We start from the raw sequence: 21,790 nt of genomic DNA on the forward strand, positions 1-21,790 counted from the left end.
GCGCTCACACGTCGAGTAACGGCGTTACTCTTGCGGTCGAGTAACGGCGGGTTAGAGGATAATAACTAGGGAAATGATTATATACAGACTATCTCAAATTTTGTGAAATACTTTTGAGATGGTGCTGCAGCCCCCATCGCTCGACAATTTCGGCGGGGGCTACATCCCCCCCGCTCGCTACGCGTGTAATACATCTTACATAGGCAGTCTTACCTGTAAGCAGGGTTGAAAACCAACAATTTTGATAATTACTATAAACAATTAATATATATAATATCATTACATCAAACATCTGTACTCATATCAGTGTTCAGAAGATATTTTTAATATAATAAAACTTTTTAAGGATGAAATCTCACAGCTCACTTTTATATTTATTATTTTTATTTATTGTTAAAAATAAATAACATAGTAACTACAGTTTTTTTCTGTTTTGTTTCCGGGAATACCGTCAGATATTACTACAGAGGATGGTATGTATGAGTGTAAGTAAAGTGTAGTTATGTACAATCTCAGATCGACAATTTCTGAATGTGTGGTTAATTGAAACCCAACCACCAAAGAACACCGGTATCCACGATCTAGTACTCAAATCCGTATAAAAGTAACTTCCTTTACTAGGATTTGAACGTTGGAACTCTCGACTTCGAAGTCAGCTGATTTGCGAAGACGCATTCACCACTAGACCGACCCGGTGGGTTACTTAGTACCTACCTAACCTGACCGAAGATGTAACATGACAGCGGATTCATGTTACTGCCATACCAACAAATCCTACAACCCTTTCACTTCAAAATTAAACATATGTTTAATTTTACAAGTTTTATGTAAAAAAACTTGATAATAAATTATCGAATGACAAATTAAACAATCATTTACGATATGATGGTTTCACTAACAGCTAAATGCTATTTAACACTAAAAATGTTAATTTCATGACTAAAATCTCCTTAAAATACAAAATGACCAGCCTCAATACTGATGAAGCTACAATAAAAAATATATTAAGATATTATTTTAATATCTAATAAACTTATACACAAATATCACTCGCGCGCAAACACATTTTTAATCTACTTATCAAATCGGAGATTTAATTTCTGATAAGAAAAAAGAGTTGACTAAACCACACCAACTTTTGGTTACAAAACATATGTAAACTAGATGTTATCTATCCATTAAAACTCAAGCCTGATTTTTTAAAGTAATCAACTGCTGACAAAAAGAAAGCTAGCGATGGTTTGCAAAATGAAGAATCAAAAACATAAAATAACACGTCAAAGCATTTTATCAGTTAGGAAATAAAACTACAATGTTTGATTATGAAAGTATGGAAGACAAAATAAATAAATATTAAGAATTTTAATCCTAAAAACACACTTTTCTTCTGAACCAGTTGTAAATGTACAACTTAAACAGAATGCAAAAAATAAGTAGACACATTTTACATTTAAAATAGTGAATAACATTAATATGAAGTGCACCATTTTTTTAACAGAAAGGATGGACAAAAAACTATCACTGGAGCGCCAACAGAAGCTTTCAAATATCTTATAGAAGACTGTTGACAATTACAGCGGATGATAAAGTTTGAAACAAACAGGCTTTAGGGCATATCGAAGAAAGGAGACGTTTTTATCAGAATCTAGTAAGAACAATTATGGTTGCTTGTACCTTAAGGCATTCACAGTAAGTTATCAGTATACGGAAATGATTAGTAAAATCAAGCAAGAATAAAAGATACAGAAAAAAATAAAGTGGAATACATTAACATATAATTGGAAATATAGATATCAGCAATTACTTTAGAATAAAAAATATTGCAAAGAATAAGATGGAATGTAGAAGCACATCAAACCTGATAAATAATTAATGACCTCAAAAATAATATAACATTCAAATAAAACCTCTGGCAAAAGTACAGTTTCAATGAATTGGTTACATACACGGCTTTAAAGAGGTAATATCCGAGTGCTTCACACCAATATTATGCACTGCTTTTCATAAACTCTAAATACTAACTCATACTGGCTATACAAAAATCCCAACTTAGGACTGATTTGCATAACTCGTAAATCAAGACCTCTCCTCTAATATATACTAATAACTTCTCAATCTTGCTAACAATCTTTTACATAATATGTGAAAATCTTATAAACAATACGTAATTAAAAAAAAAAAAAAAAAAAATTAAAAATGACGAAAAATAAATACATCATATTGAAGCTGTAACATGCCAAAAATCAAAGCAACAGTTAAGTACAATATTTACAACCAAGTATCTATTACTGTTAGAAATTTTTTTTTGTTACATAACATAAAAATTGTTATAATTTCATTTTTTACGTATGATATGAAGAGTCAACAAAAGTAAAGCTTATACACTTATAATATTTATGCAATGTAATACATTGGTTACATGCTGCAGCCAAGAGGTTCTGAAGTCGGATATCACTCCTACACATTGATTAAACATTAATTTTTTTAATTTGCAAATAATCACCCGGAAAATTTTTAGTCAAATTTAACAAAAAGTAAATCGCAAACAAAAGCTATAATATATTCATTAAATTTACATCTTCATGCAAAATTTTCTTTTGTTTTCCTAAATTTGTATTTAATTTTCACTCATTTTACGTTTATGTATTCATTCACTTTAAGAATGTAGACGTTACTTCGATTTAAAATAATGCACTATCTTAAAGTTTAATACGTAAATTTGTAATTAAATCATTCAGATAAAACCATTTTGCATAATGGTGGGTCTCATGACAGCAATTCTTTTCACAGTGCTTGATTATAAAGTTGTTTATTTTAAAATATTTGCTAAACTGGTATGGAAAGAGGACTGTGAGTAATTTATTTACAACTGTTTCTTATCTATAAAGTCACGTAACATTGATCTTCAATATTAAATCATTGTCCATTTTTGCCACAAAAACAGTCATGTAAAAAGAATAATAAAGCATTAACACAATAAGAAAATATGTTAATAAAGAAAGAAATACCTGAAAATTAAACCTTATTTTTTTATTTCCCTACATAATATGGGAAAGAGATGAGACCTAAAGCGGTAGTTTTAAATTACGTACACTTTCAAATTTACATGGGCAAGTGTCCTCGCCAAATCACCAAATTTATTAAAATATAGATATACACACTTTTGTTTTCATTTTTCCCTTTTTGTTTTTGGAATATCTACATAAACTGTTCCTTTCAACTAACTGTTGAAAATCAAGACTATAAAAAAACCATAATAATAAAATCCACAACAGCTGGTCTGAATTTACAAAAAAAAACCTATAGTATTTATTATACTGCGAATTAAAAAACTATTTCAAAAATTATTTAATGTCATCATATAAAATTGTTGATAATAGGAGGAAATAATCAGAAAAAAAAGAATAATTACATAATTGACTATTATTATAAATAAATTTACTAACAGGTTAGAACAATATATATATATAAATAAATGTGAGAAGGGGAAATTGTAATCGCTTCACAAATTACTCGTTTCATGACCTACACATGATTTATCAGAAAGGGTTATCGCTACCTTAAAATATCATTTTAAAAAACATAAAATATTGTAAATTTCTTTACTAATATTAATAGACCGGAACATAGAAATATGTAATTTGTTCAGTACGCTCATTATTCTCTTAATTATGTAACCGATACCACACAATTAACACAAGTAAATGGCCATAAAATTAAATAGCAATCACGAACGAAATGTTAAATAATTATTTTTAACATCTTATGACTATTTTCTTAATCATCCGATTTTTCTTTTTGGGAAAAGTACAATATAAAAAAATTTCAAACAGCATTCTCAAGTTGAAAATCTAGAAAAATGTCTTCGATCTTACAAAATGAGACAACACTATTCAACTTTTAAAAACATTAATATATCAAAAACTGCGGCAGTAAGCTTTTTTGTAGGACAATCAGGGCACACTTCTCACAACACACAGAACACAAAAATGCAGTCGACAACGCACTGAATTCACTTTCAAAAACCACATCTTTTTGCAACAAATCATGCACGTACTAACATCAAAAACAAACAAAAAATTTCACAAATAAAACAAAATTTTATACGAGCAAACATAATTTAAGTCACAGACTCTTTGAACATATCACAACAGACTCTTCAAAAATTAAATCCAAACACTATCAGAAACCTACTAATGAATCATTCAGCACTCAGGTTATGAATCTTGACTTCAAGCCTAAATTGCAGCTTAACACTCAAGTAAAAATTGTATGGCTTTAACCTAAAATGTATTACCATCAAATTAAAAACTTTTATTTTTTTTCATATAGTTATGTAAGATTACGTCAGATACACAATTCATACTTCCAACACAAACATATGAATCTTGCATAAATCTGATTTATATATGTTAGTATTGGCATTTGATTACAATTCAAAAACTGGACTGATCTGAATTATTATTTTTAACAATGTACTTACTGAAGTTTGAGAACAGTTTTAGAAAATTTTTTTTTAGTAATCCTAATAAATACTATTTTTTTAGGAGTAAATTTCCTTAAATAGGAAAAACTTTGAACTATCAGAATAAAAAAAGACTAACCTCCCCTTGGACACAACAAAAGGAAGTGTGCCCTTTCTGGTTGTTTCACACCACTTTTTATAAATATTTCTAATTTAAAAATCAAAAGTGTTTTTTTTTTTAATTTGATGAGTGCCAGGGCAGAGAAGTCTTTTACTACAACTTACAGCGTTAAAAAATGTTCCATTAAACATCGCACCGAACTGCATCTCGCTAAATTTTTTAGTCGTGGATTATTCTACCCTTTTGTCTGATTTTTTCGGATAATTTTTTTGTAGATTTTGAGAGTCGAGATTAAATTTTTTTGCTATAAATAATCCAAAGTAAAAGTTCCCCCTGTGAACTAATGAAAAATTATGGTTTTAAACAGCATTGCCTATGATTTTCACCACATACATCTACATTAAGGTAGTAGTCATTGATTAAAGGAAAATGAAAAATCAATATATTCATGTGTGGTTTTTATAAAAATTTAATATAATAGGTAATTAGAATAAACAAGGTCATCATACCAAATTTCATAATTTAAAATACACATATTCTGCAAAAAATAAATAAATAAAATTCCTACATAGTTTCTGTTGCAATATTTTTAATCAGGGATCCACATCATGAATGGAAAAAAATTGGATCCAAAATTTTGAAGAAATTTACAAATAAAGCAGGACAGGTACTTAGGAACCAAATTAACAGATTACAAAAATAAAAAGTTGATAAAAACAAAAATATCAATGGCTAATGCAGCATTTAATGGAAAGTAACAGTTATTATCTAATAAGGGAAGATAAACTAGAGGAAGGTCCTGTGAAGTGTTATGCTTGGAGTGTACCTTCTGTATGAACATGAAACTTGGATGCTAAGAAGGGGGGAAAAAAGCAAGCTACAATCATTTGACCAAACCGAATGAAAAATTAATAACCAAAGAAGAAAATAAACAAGAATCTAATCTTCAGAATAGGAGACTGGCATGGATAAATCATGACAGAAGAATCGATTAAGGCAGCGGTAAAACAATCAACAGAGATTGGAAAAGAGAGGCTGGAAGAGTAAGGATTGCAGAAAATGGAAAATAACATTTAGTAAAAAGTTTAACTGATACTACAAAAGTATGCCTGGACATACACTGAAAGATCTTGTGGGTCCTTTTGGATATATATATATATATATATTGTTTATAAGAAATACTGGTGCATAAGTAAAGAATTATCTGGCCATCTGAAACATTTATCCCTAACAATTAAACAAAATGTGGGTTAACAATTAATTAACAAATTAGTTAACAATTAGTTAACAAAATGTGGGTAAACAATTAAACAAAATGTGACCAGAGAAAACCAATATTTCATTGACATATATTTAGATTATGATTTATTGGTCCTTTGCTAAAATATATAAATGTTAGCATTGACAAACCACTGAAAGATATTCTGCAGCTGTTAGTCCTTTCCAAATCTATAACATCTTTCTCTATTACAATTTTTTTTTTATACATTAAATAATATTTTATTAGTACGTTTTGATTTTTATTTATGTTTAAGGGTTAATTAACATCAAATGAATTTATTCATGGTTTTGAGCTATACTCCAATTATTAACGCTTATGAAAACGATGTTTCATTATTACACACAAAATTTATTAAAATTATCAATACAATGGATGATACTTATTTAAGTAATACTTATTACTTATTTAAGTATCCATACAATGGTAGATTATAAATGATAAATAATGAAACTTCTATCTCGCATCATCTACTGTAATTTATTAGTTATGCAAATAATTTTCCAAATGCTTACATTAAAATCTCAATGATACACAGGTGATCAGTTTAAATTACACCATTATTTAATAAAATTAATTTCATTTGTATTTGTTACATTTAGGCTGACTTTATACCAACTCATCTACAGTAAATGCTTAAAGTGATTACCACTTTGTTTCATACACTTATTCACACATTTAACCATTGACCTAGATACATTTCTTAACATCCCAGGTGTAATTGTTTGTATTGTAGAAGTAATATTCGTCTTAAGTTCTTCTAGGGTATGAGGATTATTCTGATAAACCTTTTCTTTAAGAAAACCTCATAGAAAGAAATCTAAACTGAAGAGGTCTGAGGATCATGGTGGCCACAGACCTCTAAAAAGCAGTCTATTCTCGAAAAACTCATGAAGAAACTGTCATAGAGTGAGCAGTAGGGCTGGTCGCATTATCCTGTTGTAACAAACAGTACTTCTACTCCCCTTCTAACAGCGCAATAAACTGCATTCTCTTGGTAGCGTTCAGAATTAATAGTTTGATAAAAAAATATTGGTCCAACTACTTTCTTTCTTGACACAGTGCACAATGCAGCTAATTTTTGCACATGAAGAGGTGACTCTACAAAAACATGTGGATTATATGCATGCCATACACGATAGTTTTGGCTGCTTATGTATCCATTAAGGTGAAACCAAGCCTCATCAGAAAAGAAAAATAGTCTAAAATTGATATGTTACCGCAGATAAAGTATTTGAACCACTGACAATAAATTATTTTTTTGTAATAAGCTTCATGAAGTTCGTGGAAAACTTGAACATGAAACTTGAAAACTTGTACAGGGTAAAACTAAAATTTTGCTGACCGCTATATGACTCGAACCGAACAAAATATTAATTTCTTGTCTTAACTTCCTAAGAGATTTCTGTGAGGATGCAACTAATCATTTTCTCTTTAATTGTATTCATCACCTCTTCTGTAAAAATTGTCCTCTTTCTGATTCGTATTTTGTCACAAACAGCATGTGATTTTTTTATCAATTTTTCAATAGCTGCTTAGCTTTTTTTATTGATGCCACCTTGTTGAATTTTTCAGTAAATTTGTTATGCATTGAATATAAGAATGTATGGCACAATACTGTTCGACAATGAACATTCTTTCTTCTATTGATAAACACATATTGACACAACGCTGTTCAAACAACTAACCATGTACTGATAGATGTAACCAGCTACTGAGTCAGTTACAATACAGTCTAATGGGCTTTCCCTCATACACCAACTGTAATACATTAAATTTCCCTCATTCAAATTAATTATTCCTGCTACAACAAATTCTGATGTAAACAGTCATAAAAAAAATAGCGGTGTACTTTTAAATTGATCACCCTGTATAATTTTAAATCCTGTTTTATGTCAATAACTGTTTGACATTCACAGGACACAACACCCTCAGATCCCTAACAGTGAAACTGTAATCACTGTCTTTGAGAGATATAAAAATATGTAGTATTAGTCGCACTAATTTTAAAAATGCATTAACAAGACTAGAAAAAGATTAACAGTTAAATATTTATTTAATGTTAAGACACAAATTCTCTTTTGAAATGCAGCTATATTTAATTTAGATTAACTGTATATAGATTCTCTGTTTTGTCAATTCCATAATGTTTCTTTTAAAAATATAAAGCTAAGTATAATTGCTTTCTTGTCTTTATTCATAACAACCATAATCTGTTATTTTCATAATTAATAATCAAGCTTTTTGGCATATTATGTCCATCAATTATAAGATATGTCATGATTATCTATATTTACAAATAATTATAATTGTTTTTAAACACCATGTAAAAAATGCACAGTCCACTTAAAATCCAAGGTTATCCTAATACAGCAGATATGATTTCCAAACTATTATTCACAGCAGCAAAGATCTTTGTGTAATATTTACTTTGATCCATTGCTAAGACTAAACCTTTGAAGATTTAATTATACAACATGCAATTATGTAAAAATAAATGTTTTGTTATAGACATTTACAATATTTCTAAGCCAACATGGAAAAAATCTCATTTCCTGTAAAAAAAAGCCTACAAACATTTTAATGATAAGTCTGAAACAACCGCTACCATATTTTGTTAAACTATAGGAAGTCTGATAACTCAACAAAATTCACTGATTATTCCTTACATACTAACCACAATTCAAAATATTTTCATGTCTACAGTAAAATTTACATAACAAATAGAAAATAGTAAAATTAAGAAAGTTTCAACAATACAAATTCAATAAAAATGAACAAAACTAATTTTAAATGTAAAGAGGTAAAGAAAACATACCAGGTAACGCAAATAAGTAAAATAATACAAAATTAGTAAAGTTAGTCACAAAGTGAAACCAAAAATGTTCAATCCCAAGTGTCTTTGCTTAAAACAATAACCTTACAAAAATACCAATGACTACCAGGAAAACTTGCATAAAAAACTGATTAAGAAAGGGCTAATAAACAGTTCTAAGAGAAAATGAAAATAAAATTGAAAACATATTTAAAAAATATAAAAATAACATTTTACATACTTTCCAATTTTTATTTTTAAAAATTGGTAGGGATTACTAACTGAATTTGAGTAATCACTATTAATTACACAAGAATTTGGTAAAAAAGTAAACTGTATTTGTACATAAATTTTTGGCAACACATTTGTTCTTATGAGTGAATATAGCTTGTGCCTATTACCAATTAAAAAAAAAAATATATATATATATATATTCTCATTTTCCAACTAACTTATATAATTAGTATATTACAAGATGTGAAAATATGTCATCCTAAGTAACAAGCAGACTGAAAGTCCATACAAACAAACTTTTTTTTTAAAGGAAAAAATGTAGCGCTACTGAAAATGCATTTTTATACCAATATCTGCAGAATTATTTGGAAATAAATGGGTAGTTATCAATGATGGCTGTCAGAAGTCCTTCAAACCCACCGGGTTGGTCTAGTGATGAACGCGTATTCCCAAATCAGCTGATTTGGATATCGAGAGTTGCAGCATTCAAGTTACTGAGAGAATAGGTCTTAAATTGTACTTGGTAAATGCAAAATCTTCCCAAATAATCAGTATTTTTTTCTTTCACATATGTGCAACTTAAGTATCCCGTAAACCTGGCATGGAGGTATTTTATTCTTGTGTATGCTGTGCAATTTGATTTGTGAATGATGCCTCATTATCATAATCTATAACCTTTCAGTTATGGTATCTAATGCACATCAAACATATATCCTGATAATGAATATTTTCATTACTTTTAATATTAATTCTATCTTATCTTAATTTTTCTGTTATTATTGTGTATACTATTTCATCAAAAACAATTCAATACATATTTTTAAACAAGGAATGAAGTTCTTTCTTTAATTTGAAATGAAACAACAGTGAGAAGTGGGAAAAAAATCAGTATAGTTGAAGTACATGGAAGTCACCAGAACTGCAAATACATTAAATTTAAGGTTTTAAAGGTACCAAGAAGAAGTTTAAATAAAGCAATGTATCAAACAACTGTTGTTTTCATACAGACTATTTTGAGAATATGTGTAAATATTACTTCGTATAATTTTGTTATGAATACATGCCTCTTAAAAAATAAATTCTGATTTATTATAACATTTAATAAAATTCAGAAAATAACCAGAGTAACATGAAAAAATATATATATATGCATATATGCCATGAAAATGAAACTTTTAAGAGAAGTAATGTATGGACCATTGCATGGTCTACAATGGTTATGGATCCAAGATTACTGTTCTTTCAAACCTGCTAACAGGAATGATTCACTAGCTCCACTGGTTGGAGTGAAAATGTAAAAATGAATCAATACATAATTTGTCAGACTACAACAATAACAAGTACATATAAAAAAAATTATCTAATCAATTAAAAAGTTATATGCCACGTAGACAGATAACCGAAATCTGTATTTACTACAATAAAAACTAGGAATGTACATACATCATACACAACACCACAGTGTCTAAGCAGATTTGAATTTTAATGCTTCACACATAAAATATTAAAACAACATTTACTAAAAATAATAATACTTAACTATTTAAATATGTTACTAATCAACATACTATTAATTCAATTGTGAGTAAAAGTATTAAATACACCATATATAAAATCACACCTAACTGAAAAAATAAATAAACTAATCTGTGATATTGTTCACTATTGTTACGCCTTGATTGACAATGCAGCTGCTTTCAAAGCACAATACAAACTTCAGAGTCCAGATTTATTAGCGTAAAATAATAAATACACCCTACCCTAAATTTATCCTTAACCCAATATTAAAAAAAATTACAACACAGCAATTTCCATAGTCTACATAACGTGTTAATTCATTGTAAAGTGATCATTCACTGTAAAAACTTGTTAGAAAAACTTACAGAAGGTACATGATGATCAGATACTGGAACAAAGGGCTAATTAAATAATAACAGAAACAATTACTATTAGCAGTCTTTAAGGTGACCATGACTCAATCTTTAACTCTGATAGTAATATCAAAAAGGAAAAAAATTCAATTAATGTATAAGTTAAGTTACGGAAGAAATTGATAAATATACATCAAGGAAAAAATCAAGTGGCCTTAATAAAAAAGTACTGTTTTATTTCTTTCATAAATGGCCAGCAAACAAATGATGTAGGAAAGATAATAGGTATCAAAGCCAACTAACATATGGAAGATTGATGAACTAAACTCATTTATATGAATCTGACAAAAACCAGAATATCTTCTCACAATAAGTAAACTATAGCAAAGCATGCACACATAACTCACTCACTGACACCATCTTAACAAAATAAATAAAAATTATATTTACAAATAAATTAATAATAAAAGATAAATCAAGTTGACATATCAGCCTTAGAGGAAACAGAAGACAATTTTAAAAAAAAATGCAATGTAGACATCAGAATAACAATCAAATTTTATGCAAAAATAACAGATAAATTTAAAAATATAAATATAGAACAAAAGCAAAAGAATTACTCGAAACATTATCACCAAACACATGCTCCTATGGAGGAATATACAGTAATAACTGCACAATATTTCTGAGTACTATGAATCATGTTCGAATATATAAATGTATATGTTCATGTTGGAATATATAAACTTAACTGTTCAAATCCCACAATATTCTTCATTGATTAACGAGAATACAGTTTCAACAATGATAACAGTGAACTTTTAAAAACTACTTGCAACAACACAACTCATTTTCTAACTACCTCGTAACATAAATCCACAAACATTGGCAACAACCATCTTAACACTCTTCAACATTATGAAATATATTTTCACACAAAAACAAAACAATGATACACTTATAGAAGAACTAATGGACAGTTCAAATCATTTGCACTTTTTACATAACATTCTTAAAATGTATATGTATAATAAAATAAAAATTACTAGCAGTAACAGCATCTGACAACAGTGTCAAACACCTTAACAGCTTTAAAAGAAATTTATTTTTTTGTAGACAAAGTTGACATAATTATTTAATTTTAGATACAAGACAATTAACCACAGATGTATCTTTCAAGTTGATTTTCCATTTAAAAACTTCTTAACATATTTACAAAATACAAAACTTAAATATTGATTTTTTTTATGTACAAGACACTAACATTCTAGTGCTTACTTATTTTACCCTTATTTCAGCTGTTATTAATGTAGGAAATAATACATATATTTGTACCAATAGTAAACATTAAACCAATAAGTTATCAACTACCTATTAGTATTTGTTTCAATTTTTGCTTGTTTTCCATCTTTTCTTTATTATATGTATTCATGACTATTTCTAGCTCTTTATAATCTATCATTCTTGAGTTACAAACTTTAAAACAATCAATTGCCTCACTAATTCATCCATTAAAAAATTAATTTATCAATGTTTTTACTACTATCATTCTTATATTCATAGTGGACTTCTGTATTTCTATTTTTTTTTAAATGTTTCAATGTCAACAGTTTACCATTGAAAATGTTAATCATCATAAGACTCATTATTCCGAAACCCCTGTTATTATTTTATACATGATAAAAATATATTCAGTCATACAACATATTTTTACCATAAACAAATTTATTTGTTCCAACATATGCTGCCAGTGAAATACAAAATAATTAATAACATCAATCACTTTTCACTGTGATTATAAAAAACAAAAACCACTGTAAACTAATTTGAATAGCTTACATTTTGGCTTCTTATAGCAATAGCATGAATAATAAAAACTGCGAGTAGTCAAGTCACAAATAATGAACAATTGCTGTAAATTAAACAAAAACAATAACTAAACACAACAAATGCAATCATTAAAATATATGGAAACAGAATGATAATATGGTATTAACATATTAATGAAGAAAAATTCAAAACAATTTTTTAATAAAAACATACGTAAAATTTTAATGATGATTCCATACAAATTCATTATCTGATAAAGAACCAATACTTAATTAATTACATTGTAATTATGTCCTGATGATTGATTCATAAGTATTCAAGTCTACAATTAATCTAACTATGACTACCCAAAAATATCTGAGATCTACATATTTTACTATATGAATGAGACTGCTGCTGATATCTTTATTCTATATATTATTATTATGGAACTATTTTTTACACTGATCAGGTTCAATCATAAAAATATACATTAACCTAAATCATAACTAAACTATGAATATACTACACACAATTTATTATACAGCTACAGGAAAGTAATCTATCAATACTTATATATAATGAATAATTAATTGAAGCTCTTTTTTTAAATATCTAATAGGTTATTAAGTTAAATGTAAATAAGAAAATACTCATTAAAAATATTTATGATTAATGTTAATAAGAGAGATTATAAACAATGAGGATGTTTACACACAAATTAATTATTTTGACTGGTATATCTGTAAGTTTATGATGAATCATTTATAAACATATCCTGGTTTACAATAAATACAACCCTCCAGGTTGGTCTAGTGGTAAACTTTCATTGTAAATTAGCTGATTTTAAAGTCAAGAGTTCTCAGGTTCAAATCTTAATAAACATAGTAACTTTTATGTGAATTTGAGTACTAGATTGTGGATACTTATGTTCTTTGGTTGGGTTTCAATTAAATACAAATCTCAGGAATGATCTGCCTGAGTTTCTTCAAGATTATATACATTTACCAGTGCAATTACACTGATAAGTCACTACTGACTTAAATTGTTAATGCAACTATAAAAAAGGAAATAAATAAATACAATCAATAAACCTGTTCTCAACCTAATTTTTCACATTTATTCAATAAAATACAGCAGATTCCAATGCGTATAACACCTACTGTTCCCTATTTGTATTTATAAATGTTTAAACTTAATTGTTGCAAACTTTGAATGCGAAATAATTAACTAGCAGTAACATTAATTGAAGGCTTGATTCAACTGAATATTAAATGTTTATTTCTAGAACTTGCTTCTAAATTATGCTAACACACTCTGATTTAGTTTTTAGAATATTTAACATTTTACTTTTTTTAAATTACAACTTCTTTAAAAATGACTACAAATGTGGTTTTCATTATATTTTACTTCTCTGGCATACTTTTATTGGTTTTGACTATCACAGCTCATTTTTTTTTATAAGTAACTAAGTAAATGATAGAAAACAGACTATTGATGCTCAATAAAAAATTAGACTAATGTGCACACATCATATCAAAATAAAACCATTAACTTTTTCTTTTCCCACAAACTTTTTTTTAATGTTAATGAGTAAATAATATTAAATAAATACCATAAGAAGCAGATGAATTTTATCAAAATAGTAGAAATCTTCAATTGTTTAACTGAAACCCATTAGTATCCTTTTGTTTTGTGAAAATATCAAAGAAACACTAATATATTGCCTTTAGTAATAACATTGCTTACAACTTAAAATTTTACCTTTCATTTGATAAACTGAATGTTAATTAAGATAAATATGGAATAATCTGTGATTTTTAAAAAAGACCCTGCATGACCCTTCAAAACAATTGTAATTAACAATTCTAGGTGAAACCACTGTCATTAATACAGTTAAATACTTTTTATCATTATTATATCTTATTAAAATATTTGGAACTTACAGAAAAAAATTAAGCTAACAGCATTCAAAACATATAATGGTTTTTGTATTTTTCAGTTAATTTTCTTTTGCTATCTAATGCTACAAAAGAAAAAAATCCTGATTAAATTTAAATTAAGTTATTAGTTTAAATGCATCTTTTCATTAAGTTTCATCTAAAATGATTCATTTCAAAATTTATCAATAAAATTGCAACATCAAATTAATTTTAGTATTAATACTTCCAATATAAATATAAATAAACATCATAATGTTGTTACAAATATTAATTACACGATACATTCTTCTTTTCAAAAAGTAAACCGTAATTATTATTATTATTCTTAAAAAAGGAAAATAAAAAGTATAAATTATGTAGGAAAATAAATAACTAAACCATATTACAGCACTAAAAAATTCAATTCCTACATCAATTCAGGGTAACACCATTTTGCCTTATATTCACAAAAAAGTTACAATAAAAAAATAATATAACATAGACCTAATTAATAAAATATTGTAATAAAAGTATTAAAGTTAAACTCACAAACAAATAAAAATGAAAGTAAATATGTATTTATAAACTTAATAAAAATACCTCGATCATTTAGAATATATAACCTAATCTGCATTACATTGTGTAGTCTTTTTTACACATATCCAGTTACCAGAATAAACTGCAGCTAGTGGTAAAATCATGATTAAATACTTACTAACTTAAAATAAGGCACAAAACGTATTAAAAATTTAATAATTTAACTGCAGTTACATACGGGATGTTGATGAGTGTTAATAAACACATTATGTCAGTAATAGATCACATAAACAAGTAAATGTAATTGAGCCACATGATTTTATTAATTTTTGAATAATCAAAACAAGACACTTAAATGCGAAAATAACGAAGTACTTATTTATACACCCACAGTTTAAATAATAACGAAAATTTGTCACACTAATTAATTCTTAAAAGAAGGGCAACTGAAAACAATGCAAACATTCAAAAAAGAACACGGAAAAAAATTGTATCTAACATGAAGCACAAGCCTACACCGATACCGAATCAAGGCGTAGCCAACGAAAACTGGGTTAAAGAATGCGGTTTCAAAATCAGACTACAAATATTACCTTTCATTTTATATTAAATTTGTATATTAATAACATAAAACACTAAAATAGGTCACCCGGCAAATATCTCTTTAAGTATCGATCCATTATAATAACTCTTACCTCTTAACTTAGCAGAAACAAAGAGCCACGCTGCCTCGTTAGTTTTGAAATGAAATCTCAAACTTTGCTCACTTTCAATTCACACAAACGGCATGAATTAATAGGAGAAACCGATCCGTAATTCATTCAATGGTATTTTTGTTCCTTAAAAATACAATTAACCGTACAAACACACTAATATTTAACAAAGTAGAATAATACAAAACAGAAGTTAGATCATCCCCACTAAACAAAGATGGTGTCGAGTCTCGTAATCTCTCGTTACGTGATCACAATAACGAGAATTCGCGAGATCCCAGCCCATTGACCATGAACAAAGACATTACCACCCACTTCCCTAAGCGCCACCTGCTCAGTTAAAGTTTACTACTTGCAAATTAAAAAAATTAACTATAACGAATTGTTTTTAAACATTTTCACAAATATTTCAGTCGCCTCCTAAGTTTTAATAGTTCTAAAACAAATAACTTTCATAAGTTATCTAAAAACGCCATTTAAGTATCTTTAACAAAATTAATATATGAAATAAAAGTTTTATTTTTGTATAAAAGGTTTTCTAATTAGCATATTTTTATATTTCGTTATATATTTGTACTAATAAATCATTTTAAAACTATTTTGATAATTAGAAAGTTGTCAAAAATACGGCACTAGAATGTATGATGAATCTGATGATTTAGAAGGCTTCGGTAAGATTATCATTATCGCACAGAACACATGTTGAAATCACCTGTAATTTATATACCAAATGCTTACTGCTTGCCGTTTTCAGTTGTTATCTGGCAACTTACCGGTGAGACTACGTTTTGCTACCATGGATGAAGTTGATGTTGTTAAAGGTCTTCAAAACGTTTTGGACAAAGTGTTAGCTGCTTCATCAAGACGTCCTGAAGTAAGTTTTAAATAAGTGAACCCTGCTGAATATAAATCCCAGTTAAAAGTATGACGTAGTGAGTTGTATGTGTATAAGTTTTATGTTTTGAAATATTCTCGATTTCAAGTTTTACGTTTAAATACCGTAGCAGAGTAATAACTTTTCATCAGTTGTTTTAAAGCACATTTGAATTTCTTTTGGTTTTTGGTTTACTTTTGCATAATATTTCAGAAATTGCTGATTGGATATTAAAAATTATTATGTTTATGTAAATTATTAGATAGCATTGAAATTTCACCTTCATCATGTGAGTTTGGGTTTATTTGAGCAGAGTTCAAATCTTGGCTAGAAACTTTGTGTAATATTACTATTAATTTATTATGAATAATGTATTAGATTTTGTAATGGAAATTAAAAGGCTAATGTCTTAGTAATAGATCACAATAAATTAATCTAAACCATTCTTCAATTTCAGTGCAGTCTGAATCAAACATACACATTGCAAATTGAAAAATAAACTGCATAAGCTTTACCATTGTCAAAATAGTTTATTATACCTCAATCAAGGCATGCAAATTTGAAACTATTCCTTAGAAAGGTAAAAGTCATAAAGTATTATGTTAGATAAAAAAAAAAGTTTACCAATTAGCCTAATTTTATAATATAAATAAATTGGAAAAATGCACTTCTAAATTAGAAATATCCTATTATTCATTAATGAAAAAAAAGTTTTCATTTGTTCTACAATTTAAAGAAACCTTAGATTTTTGTCAAATCTTGCTTTCCGGGTGTTCTCTGAATAGAAAAAGTAATTCTGCTATCTCATGGAAGCCTGTGAAAAATGACAGAACTGATTTTTTATCAGTTGTTCTGTAAATATATATATTTAAGCTAATTACTAGTTAATAATTCCTGTTGATAGAAAACACCTTAAAACCTGGTGACTGATGACACTTAAAACATGAAAATCTAATTACCCTTCATTTATATATATATATATATATTTTTTTTTTTCCATTCATTCATATTAGTTTTTGTCTTCTTTGGTTTGCAGGGAATTCATTGCTAGATGTTCAGTTTGTTCTTCTTTGCTTTCCAGACCTTTTTCATCTTTTCACTATGATTCTTCTTCTGTTAATCAGTCTACTTCTTGGTTGTCCTTGGTTTATGATCTTTGTCTATGAAGTTCTTAAATCTGTCAATTATTTTCCTGAATTCATCTATCTTCTAAGATGTCTTCTGTCATCTTCATTTCCTCAAAGTCCTTTTGTGTTTCTGTAACCCAGTTGGTCGTTGCTTTCATCTGTGTAAGGTGGTTGAAGATCCTTTTGGTCAGTCTGTTGTCCATTATTTTGATATCTATATTGTGTGTGAAGTTCTCTGTGTGTAGAGATTCTTATTAGTTTGTATTTTACAGATGCCATATTCTGTTTTCCTTGATCCTGGTACTTGTATTTTCCTGACTATTCACCTTTTTCTTTACCTAATTTCTTATATTTCTCCTTTCTTGTTGATTGTTAGGCATGCCATGCATGTAGTCCTTCCATTTTGATGACTATGTTGTTGTAATGTCTGATTTTGGCTTTGTAGGACATGCTTCATTTGTTGTATCTGTTTTGCAAAATTCCATATGCTTGTTTCAATTTATTAATGCGTTCTATGTTTGCTGTTTTATCCAGTCTGTTGAGTTATATCCTTTCTCCTAAGTACTTAAAGTTGTCTGCTCATTTAATGTTGTTGTATTTCAGTTTCATGTATTTTTCCTTTTGGTGTTTATTTTCCATATATTGAGCTTTTTGTACAAGATTTGTATGCCAGTTTTTCTAGCAATTTCTTGATCATTACTTCCACTTCCTCCTTGTTCAGCGCTAGTAAGGCAAAGTAATCTACCATGTTATCATGTTCTTATAATTTTTTCCAGAATTAGGTTGAATAAAATACGTGATAGCCCATCCCCCTGTCTCCTATTTTTTTTTTCCCAACGGTTCTGATATTTCTCCAAGGAATTTAACTTTGAAAGTGGTGCTGGTTAGGGTTTGTTTGATTAGAGTTCTTATTTTCCTGTCAGTGCTGAATTCTTTTAATATTTCAAAGAGCAATTGTCTATTAGTGGAGTCATGCACTTTTTCTGAATCTATGAACATGACACTATGTTGTTTTTAGTATGGTGTTGGTGCGTTTTCGTATTCGGAGTCTCAAGATGTTTTTGAGAGGGAAGATGTTCCACACAGGATCTACCGCCCTATCTGAATAATCCTTCATATTCATAGCGTGGATGATCAGCCTGCCTGCATGTCACTGCTGTACTATTGTTCACTTTGTAGCATAAACATGATGCATGATATGTTTGGTAGTAATCGTCGCCACTCCAAGCTCACCATTACTTGGCGGTGACTATACAAATAATATCATCACCTTACTTGTAATGAATGTTCAATCATCTTTATTATACATTTAAAAACAAATGAAATAAATACATTGAATAGACACCACAAAAAACCATCATAATAACTATTCTGTGTACAGAGAATTGTATCCTGTAGGTAAAGGCAATATATTGTATGGGCTGTTAAGAAGGGTGTATAAGTGTATCAATTTAGATTTTATGAGCGATTGAGTTTGTATGTACCTGTATTCATGTTTTGTATTTATTTGCTCCAAGATGTTTATGCTTTTGTTATTTTCATTCTTATCGGTGAAGATTACAATTTTGTCAAAAATATTGATGGAGTAAGGAGCTAATTACAAGTTTCTGTCTCTGTTGTAAGGAAGGATTATTTCATGAAGGTGAGGATTTTTGTTTTTACTGTATGTTGTAAGAATATTCCAACTAGTAAACACGAGTTTGATGTACCATTAGATTATATGTAATGTTTCATTCTCGAAAATAACAGGTTTGTTTTGTGCATTGTTTTGTTCATTATTTCAGTGCTGAGTTTTGTACAGGTTTTTTTCTGTTTGAATTGATTATAAGATTGTGATTGTTTCAGTAATGGAAATGTTTTCTATATTAGTTTTTTTATTTCAAAAGTTTAGTTTGGTATTAAATATATATGAATGAACATTTCATTAAAATTTGTAATGCTGTACATTTTTCATTATATGAGTCCATACACCAAATATCATATCATACTGTATGAGAAACATTAAGGCCGACGTCATTGGCTGCATTTTGTGATCGTCACTCAACATGCACATAGTTTCCAGTATCCTAGGTCTTTAGTCACAATTGTGTAAAGACAAGACCTGTGATTTCTGCAGAACCATTTACTAGGTCTGTTCCTTTTGATTGCAATGTTTAAATCAATATTGATATAAAATGGTATATTGTGATGATTTTGTCTAGGGATCATGTAAGTTTATGTGTTGGAGCACTTCATATTACGGGATGAATTGGATGCCTTTTTTGTAAATTTTGACCAGCGACTGAAGTGTTTTAGATGAAGTTTCTGTTTTTCTGTGATAAAGCATTTTTATTTTTTTTAAGGAGTTTTTTTTATTAAGTTTTGACATTTGTGTTAGAATTTTGTTAATTCTTTGATGTTTATATAATGAATTCATGCACTTTGTTATAAATTATTCTGTTTTAATATAAGAATAAGTTAACAAAATTAACAGTGGTTAATTTTGTTTGTTTTTACAAAAGTGATGTTCTGTATATTTCCCATTAGGGTGATTAAAAATTATATTTCAATGAAGTGGTTTTTCTTGTTTGAAATATTGGAAAGTTTTTACTACATTGTTTATGACATGTAATGTGATTTGATCTTTATATGACATGGTTTTTATTGTAATCTAGTGTTTATTATAATTACAGCAAGTGGTTTGTTTGTTGTGCAAACTTTATTCCTTTATCAAGGATTGATTTTTGTTTGATATAAATGAAATTTTAATAAGATTCATCATTTGGGGTAGAATTTTTATGTACAAGTTATTTGTGTTTTTTGGACTGAGGTTGTTTAAGTTTTCATTAACAAAATTCAAAAATTTATTATATATTTGTCAGTTCTATCTAAATAAAACACTACTTATAACACTTACTTATAGCTATTTTTTTGTTAAAGAAATCCTCAGAATTCTAATAATTGTTTCAAAGAAGCCAGTTTTTTAGTTTCTTTTTAAATTGTTGATTTAGTAAGCAAAGAAGTTTGTCAGTTTTTAAGTTTGCTGTTTATAGCTGATTTTTATTTTTCTGTTATAATGTTCTATATTTGTAAGTCATATTTGAGGTTATCTCGTTATTACATTTGTGTATCTGCTGGTTTATGTAGTTGGTAAGTAAGGGTTTAACAAGTAGAACAGTTTTAAGTATGATCAGGATGTATGCAATTAAAATTTCTAATGCTGTACATTTTTCATTATATGAGTCCATACACCAAAACTTCTGTTTAGTCCTTGCAGCTTTTTTTTGTAGACGTAATCTTTGTAATTATGATTTAAAAGTATTTCTCCCTGTATATGAGGGGTGTTTTTTTTTCAATCTTTGATGGACTATAAAAAAAAGACACGTTGACATAACAAAATGATTTTATTACTGAAAGTTGAGTAGTATTATCTTATTTTTCTATGTAATCACCAGAACAATTGAGGTATTTGATGCATCATGACACCAACTTTCTGATGCCCTCTTCATAGAAGTTTGCTGCCAGTGACTTAAGGTACGTCTTGACAGCCTCCTGAAGTTCAGAAAGGTGTTGTCCACCCAACCATGCCTTCAATTCTTGAAAGAGGTGAAAATCACTAAGTACTAGGTTTAATATATACAGTGGATGGTCGAAAACTTCTCACTTGAATTGTTTGAGAAGGTCTTGTGTCATGTTGGCACAGTGTGGTCATGGATCAAAACCATGCCGGACAAGTGCATTCCTCTTTGTTTGTTCTGGATCACTCTGCAGAGGCAGCATAAATATTCACAGTAGACTTCTCTTGTTATTGTTGTTCTCTCTTCCATGAATTCCACCAAGACACTTTTATGGTCCCAAAAAGATGTAGCCATTGTTTTCCTGTTACTCAGTGTCTGAACTTTTTTGGCTTGTTTGGAGAAGTATGCATTCACTGCTTAGACTGTTTTTAGATTACTGGATTGTCATACTGGAAATCTCATCACCACTAATAATATACTTTAAAAGATCTTCCTCCTTATTATCACTGTATGAGAAACATTAAGG

The 21,790-nt window shown here is 28.4% G+C and overlaps 2 protein-coding genes across 4 annotated transcripts in view; one reads left to right on the forward strand and one right to left on the reverse strand.

The window, feature by feature from the left end:
- Positions 1 to 16,006, reverse strand: part of CtBP (C-terminal binding protein) — a 284,561-nt gene extending 268,555 nt beyond the window's left edge. For both annotated transcript variants that reach the window (XM_075367866.1, XM_075367872.1), the window contains exon 1: positions 15,749 to 16,006. The gene's annotated coding sequence lies outside the window, so the exon portion shown is untranslated. The remainder of the gene's footprint in view (positions 1 to 15,748) is intronic.
- A 437-nt stretch (positions 16,007 to 16,443) lies between these two features.
- Positions 16,444 to 21,790, forward strand: part of LOC142325927 (pyridoxal phosphate homeostasis protein) — a 36,481-nt gene continuing 31,134 nt past the window's right edge. For both annotated transcript variants that reach the window (XM_075367887.1, XM_075367894.1), the window contains exon 1: positions 16,444 to 16,640. In XM_075367887.1, coding sequence (XP_075224002.1) covers positions 16,497 to 16,640 — 144 coding nt within the window. In that variant the 5' untranslated portion in view covers positions 16,444 to 16,496. The remainder of the gene's footprint in view (positions 16,641 to 21,790) is intronic.

This window comes from Lycorma delicatula, chromosome 1, assembly GCF_047948215.1.
Source record: "Lycorma delicatula isolate Av1 chromosome 1, ASM4794821v1, whole genome shotgun sequence".
Lineage (NCBI taxonomy): Eukaryota > Metazoa > Arthropoda > Insecta > Hemiptera > Fulgoridae > Lycorma > Lycorma delicatula.